This window comes from Gigantopelta aegis, chromosome 12 (assembly GCF_016097555.1).
Source record: "Gigantopelta aegis isolate Gae_Host chromosome 12, Gae_host_genome, whole genome shotgun sequence".
Taxonomy (NCBI): Eukaryota; Metazoa; Mollusca; class Gastropoda; order Neomphalida; family Peltospiridae; genus Gigantopelta; species Gigantopelta aegis.
The window spans coordinates 51,698,356-51,705,320 of record NC_054710.1 but is presented as its reverse complement, the minus strand read 5'-3'; the positions used below and the strand labels follow the sequence as shown (position 1 = coordinate 51,705,320).

The 6,965-nt window shown below is 40.1% G+C and overlaps 1 protein-coding gene across 1 annotated transcript; it reads left to right on the top strand.

The window, feature by feature from the left end:
- The first annotated feature begins 3,392 nt into the window (after nt 1-3,392).
- On the top strand, nt 3,393-6,007 carry LOC121386145 (techylectin-5A-like). Its single transcript, XM_041516944.1, has 3 exons — nt 3,393-3,396; nt 4,771-4,908; nt 5,757-6,007. The coding sequence occupies exons 1-3, from the start codon at nt 3,393-3,395 to the stop codon at nt 6,005-6,007; spliced, it is 393 nt and encodes a 130-aa protein (XP_041372878.1).
- The last annotated feature ends 958 nt before the right edge of the window (nt 6,008-6,965 follow it).

Below are 6,965 nucleotides of genomic sequence, written 5' to 3'. Positions count from 1 at the left end.
AATTTGTCATTGAAATCTCCTATATTGCAGAATGTTTAACACTTCGGTTCTTATCCAAACCAAATTATTTTCCATTTGCAACTTTTAAGCAATGAGACAGGAAGCATGTTGTGAATTACATGACACAATATGGGGGGGGGGGGGGGGGGGGGGGGGGGGGGGGGGGAGATTATATTCTGTGAACTATGTTTAATATAAATGGATTTTCTTACAAAATGTTTGTCGTCAAAATTGTAGTGTTCATCAAAAGCTATGTAATTTTTAAAAGTTTTGTTTTAATAATTTCTAATTTATTTTTTAAACTGGCAGATGTCCCTTTAGAAACAAGACTATCCCTTTAACACATTTAAGATCACCTGCTACATGTGTGCAAAATACAATACATATTCAAGTTGAACTGGTAGATTTATATTTAGAGACAATACTATTCCTTTAATACATTTTACATTACGTGCTACATGAGTAGAAATTGCAATACATATTCAAGTTAAACTGGCAGATTTCTCTTTAGAAACAAAGTATTCCTTTAATACACTTTACATTACCCGTTACATATTGAAGTTAAAATAGATTTTACATTTTGGTTCAAAATTGATCAATTAAATATGTATCTACAGTTATGTTATGCAATGTTAAAAGGGGATCCAACTCCCACTGTTATGGCACACAAGCAGTGTTCACGTCTTGATCTAGAACTGAATACAATGTAGTGTGCAACCTGTCTACTGTACTAACTAAAAGGAGATCCAACTCCCACTGTTATGGCACACAAGCAGTGTTCACGTCTTGATGTAGAACGGAATGCAATGTAGTGTGCAACCTGTCTACTAAGGTTTAATCACAGTTGTTTGCTCACTTCTCCAGCAAAGGAAATCAACCCGTAGATAATCATCTCTGATCGCTAACAGCACAAACAGTAGGAGGTAGGACCGGAGACGCGAACCCAGTACCTACCATTCGTATGATCGATGTCTGGCAATGTTTTGACTGTCAAGTCGTTTGATCCTTTGTATCTTTTGTCAAATATGTGTCCCGAGATAAGTAATACAAATACTAAAATGAAAGGGTATGTTGTATAGCATGCATGACTAAAGTTACGAAGAAATAAACGTGCTGCTTAAATCAATATCAAGTGGTCCGGTTGTTTCTCGTTCAGATGTTTTTGTTGTCATGGAAGGGGGACAGGCGCGGTTCCTCTCTCGGGACTGACTAAGGCAGCCTGCAGAGTTGGAGCAGTACATGTAACTGGACATTGCTATCACGTTAATATATATTTTTGCAGAGATAACAGGTTGGGACTGACTGAATGTAATAGTTAGCTGATTTTTGTAGTGTCGAATTGGGGCAGGTTCTGTTCTTCTCTTGGGACTGACTGAGGCAGTCTACAGAGTTGGAATGGTACACTTAATTGGAATTTGTTATCACGTCAATTGATTTTTGCAAAGATAACAGTTTGGGACAGACTTAATCCAGTAGTGCAGATGAGTTTTGTGGTCACGCATGGTTACAGTTGTTTTTTTCCTCGGGTCTGACTGAGGCAGTCTGCCGAGTTGGAGCGGTGCACTTAATTCCACCTTGTGACCACCTTAGTAAATTGTTGCAAGGTAACAGGTTGGATCTGACTGAATCCAGTAGTCAGATGTATGGGTGTAGTTTTGGGTTTTCTCTCGGAACTGACTGTGGCAGACTGCAGAGTTGGAACAGGACATTTAATTTGACTTTATTCTCACATTAATTAAAGTTCACAGGTTGAGACTGACTGAGGTAGCCCAGCATGTTATTTTATTTTTAGCAAATTGTTCTTACAGATACGGTGAGCTTGCGGATTCGTGGTATATGTGTTACTAAGTTTATCCTTTTTCTACACTGTCGAATCTGTAGATTTTGCAATATTTTGAATATAATAAGATTGTGTTACGTTTTACTAAGACTGTATGATTCGTGAACTATGCTTGGCGACCAGTGGGGTGTCGTGTTGTCAGATTATACAAAATGATTGGGCAATACTTTGATTTATGTATCTGCCACATGTGTGTGAAGGAACTGGTATAGTTTGGCATTATATGATTACAGGTTGTACTACCAATACTGTGTCAAACATTCCCATTAACGTGCTTGTTGGTTTGATTGTATCTACTACCAGAGCCATATTTGTGGCTTTGTTTAGGCCACGCCTTCACTCTTTATTAACTTAATAACAGTAAATTACCATACTTTATTTCTAATTATCAGTATTTGGGTTGTTTCTAGTCATATGTGTTTGACTTCAACTTTACCATATCTATTATGTATGGTATACTTTTCACGACGTATGGCATTTATTAAATGCTCAATCTGAGACTGCATTTAGAAACTTGTGGCATTTAATACATTGCTCAAATCACACTTTTGTTTTTAAGAATTGGGAGCGAACATACATTTTACATTTTTGTTACAAATTGATAAATTAATTATGTCTCTACAGTTAGGTTATGCAGTGGTAAAAGGGGATCCAACTCCCACTGCTATGGCACAAAGCAGTGTTCCCGTCCTGATCTAGAACTGAATACAATGTCGTGTGCAACGTGTCTATTTAGGTTTAATGAAAGTTGTTTACTCACTTCTCCAGCAACCGGAATCCACCCTTAAATAATCCTACCTACCTTTCTTATGATCCACTTGTTCCGTGCGTCATGGAATCCGGAATGATGTCAACTACCCACAAATACTACACATATGCATTCCCCTTCCAAATGACACCCAACCCCTGACTATCAACATTACTAAATGTTTGACGTCCAATAACTGATCCTTAATAAATTTGTGTGCTCTAGTGGTGTCGTCAAACAAAAGACACTTTAAACTTAATATAAAGCAACTTCAATTGTGATACGAATTAACAATTGTGTAGTGAATGCACACGATGGTCAGCTGACCTGCAGACTAATATTATTACAAAGTTGTTTATTTTTAAACACCATTTGTTTTATTTTTAAACAAATAAACACCGGAGAAAATATATTTATAAGCAAATGGTGAATATCTGTGTTTGTACAAATTCCGTACACTCCAGCAGTTACCTAAGTGTTTGTTAAATGACGTCATTTTGGTGCATGACGCCATCTTTCCTGGTCCTAGCGCTGTGCATTCGCATGTCTCTTGAATTATGTTGGAATTAATTGTCACATTTTACATTATTTGTAGGTGGGTAATAAATAAAATGGCACTCTCGTTTTCACCTGATAACATAGCACGTTAACTCGTTTCGTAGAAATAGTATCACGTGAAAACATGTATATTATTTTATACTCTGTCAAAAAAGAAATGCATAGGCGAAATATTCATGGAATTATCTCTTTAATACAAAGCGGCATAATTTCGTTATTTATGTTCGTATCACAGTAAAATTTGTCATGAGTATGTAACAATGTTCTTGCTATGGACTGACGGTAGTGGAGGCGTTTTTCGTCACCACACAGCGTCGCCCGAGGGCGCTGAAATCAGTACCTTGTGTGGTCACCAGCAGCAGCAATCACTGCGCGACATCTCCTTGGCATAGACTGAATGAATCTCTGAATCCGAGCACGTGGAATCCTAGCCCATTCTTCCTGCAGTGAATGTGACAGTTACGGAAGCGTCTGAGGCTCCGGGTCACGCTGGCATACACGTCTGTCCAGTTCGTCCCATATATATTCAATGGGGTTGAGATATGGCGATCTTGATGGTCATGGCAGCACATTAATGTTCTCCTTCTGTATAAACTCCATTGTTACACGTGCCGTATGTGGCCTTGCATTGTCGTGCTGAAAGAGTTCTCTCTGTCGATCCAAAATGGGAAGCATGTGACGGCGAAGAATTTGATTCCTGTAGCGTACAGCTGTCAGGTTGCCTTGTACGAACGCAAGTTCACTTCTGCCCGTGTATGAGATGGCTCCCCACATCATGACACTCCCTCCACTGAATCTGTTAACTTGGGTGATGCAGTTGTTGGCAAAACGTTCATTGCGGTGTCTGTAAACACGTTGTCGTCCATCACGTCGCTGTAGAAGGAAACGTCATTTGTATCTGAACCATACTCGCCGCCAGTTTCCCAAGTCCCACCCCTGTACACTCGTGCACCAGCGAACACGTAAATGTCGATGTTGACGTCGCAGGACGGGGCCAACATACGATCTCCTAGCCCGTAAACCAGCTTCTCGAAGTCGGTTCCGAATGGTTTGTGCAGACACTCTTCTCAAACCAGGTATGCGTCCAGCAGTGTTCGTTGCTGTGGCAGTTCTGAACCCGGATATAGCGATCTTGTGCTGCAGGTGTTATGCGAGGTCTTCCACTTCTGAGCCGGTCTTCAGCTGATTGAAACTGCTGGTACTTCTCCCAGAGACGTGAAATGGTGCTCTGATGGGCGTTCATGTCGCGTGCAACTGCTAACTGCGATTCACCTAACTGAATGCGGCCTATGGAATGTTTCGATTCGGCAGGCTTAGTCTTGGCATCTTGTAACTCGTCTACGTCAAAATGGAAATGATGCATCATTGCGAGCATTGCAGCTTTAAATACCCATCACTACCCCACAACGTGCCACAACGTGCGTTAAATTTGTTTTAGTGTGCATTTGGGCATGCTATCCCATTCCAGAAACATTAAGAAACATGGTAATTCAGCTACATTGTAAAAAGAACCGATATTTTGTAAAATCAAACACTTTTCTTCTTTCCCTATCACCTATGCGTTTCTTTTTTGAAGGAGTATATATTTACTTGATAAGCAACTCACAATTCATCGTATAACCAGCCAGGGACATTACGATAATAGAAATTGACTTGGAAAACTTTGAAGTACACAACAGGTTGGCGCTGTATAAGAACTTCTCCCTGGCTTCAGAACCAGATTCCTTCAGACTGACACTGGGCGAGTACAGCGGGAACGCAGGTACGTTTGGGGTGTGACACAGACAGTCTTCTTTCTCAGCGTTTGTTTAGCTAAGCACTTAAGAGTTTGTCTCTTATTTTACTAATACAAATATCCTAATCAAAAGCAACAGGACTTCTGAATTTCTGGTTGGTCTCGGGAGGAGTTTGCAATAGTAACAGTTCTGTAATCAAAGGTAATGAAGTCCCATTTAATACCATTCCATCTAATTTTAACACATAACCAGTACGTATCTACCATAATAATAGTAACCACAACACTAACAGTGTAACCGTATCTAACAGGAGAGTGCATACTCTACAAAATTGAAAGCCTGTCAGACAAAATCATAAATGTAAGGCTAGTTGCACATTTTACAAAATGTATTTGAAAATAATTTCTTTTGTCCTTTGGCCTTTGGCATACCATTGTTTTGAGATTTGGTTGTCACTGGCATTCATGAGAAATAATCCAGTAGGCAACCCCAACAAAATGAAAAGATTAAATTCTACAGGTTTCATCTCGCCGCATCCCTTTCATGCAGTGCAATCTGGCTCCTCAAAATTATACGCAATTTTACAATGTGTTTTCATCATTGATGCCTCGATGATGGGATCTAACTCAATCGATAGACTAGGTCACTGCATCGATTGACTCTTCTATTTTCCCATCCTTACAAATGACAGAGGACTGGTATATCAAATGCCATGAGAGTGTGGGGAATGCTGCTAATGTAACGAATGTATGAAGTTTCTCTAAAATTACATTAAATATACTTCAACGATGTCATTAGGCACAACTAACCTTTAACGTACATGTTTCATACACTTGAATCCTAAAGCATTCATTCCACATGTTTTGATTCCAAGTAATAGTCTTGGTCAGTGGTGAGCTGTTCTCTGCTAAAGACAAGGGTCTCGATTCACATGGTGCTAAGCACTGTGCACAGAGGTTCAAAGGAGACTGGTGGTACAGATCCTGCCATACATCAAACCTGAACGGTCAGTACTTGGGAGGAAAACATTATTCAGAAGCAGACGGAGTGAACTGGACGTACTGGCGAGGTCAGTATTACTCCCTGAAGAGAACCGTGATGAAGATCAGATTAATAGAGTTCTGAAATGAGCATCATTCTGCTGACGAGACTCTTGAGTTCTGAAATGAGCACCATTCTGCTAATCACACACATTATATTCTGAAGTGAACACCATTCTGCTAATCTGAAACGTCATATTCTGAAGTGAACACCATTCTGCTGATCGGACCGATCATATTCTGAAATGAGCATCATTCTGCTGATCGGACCCATCATATTTTGAAATGAGCACCATTCTGCTGATCGGACACATCATATTCTGAAATGAGCATCATTCTGCTGATCGGACCCATCATATTCTGAAATGAGCATCATTCTGCTGATCGGACACATCATATTCAATGATCGGACCCATCATATTCTGAAATGAGCATCATTCTGCTGATCGGACCCATCATATTCTGAAATGAGCATCGTTCTGCTAATCGGACCCATCATATTCTGAAATGAGCATCATTCTGCTGATCGGACACATCATATTCTGAAATGAGCATCATTCTGCTGATCGGACCGATCATATTCTGAAATGAGCATCATTCTGCTGATCGGACCCATCGTATTTTGAAATGAGCATCATTCTGCTGATCGGACCCATCATATTCTGAAATGAGCATCATTCTGCTGATCGGACCGATCATATTCTGAAATGAGCATCATTCTGCTGATCGGACCCATCGTATTCTGAAATGAGCATCATTCTGCTCATCGGACCCATCGTATTCTGAAATGAGCATCATTCTGCTGATCGGACCCATCATATTCTGAAATGAGCATCATTCTGCTGATCGGACCGATCATATTCTGAAATGAGCATCATTCTGCTGATCGGACCCATCGTATTCTGAAATGAGCATCATTCTGCTGATCGGACCCATCGTATTCTGAAATGAGCACCATTCTGCTGATCGGACCCATCATATTCTGAAATGAGCATCATTCTGCTGATCGGACCCATCATATTCTGAAATGAGCATCATTCTGC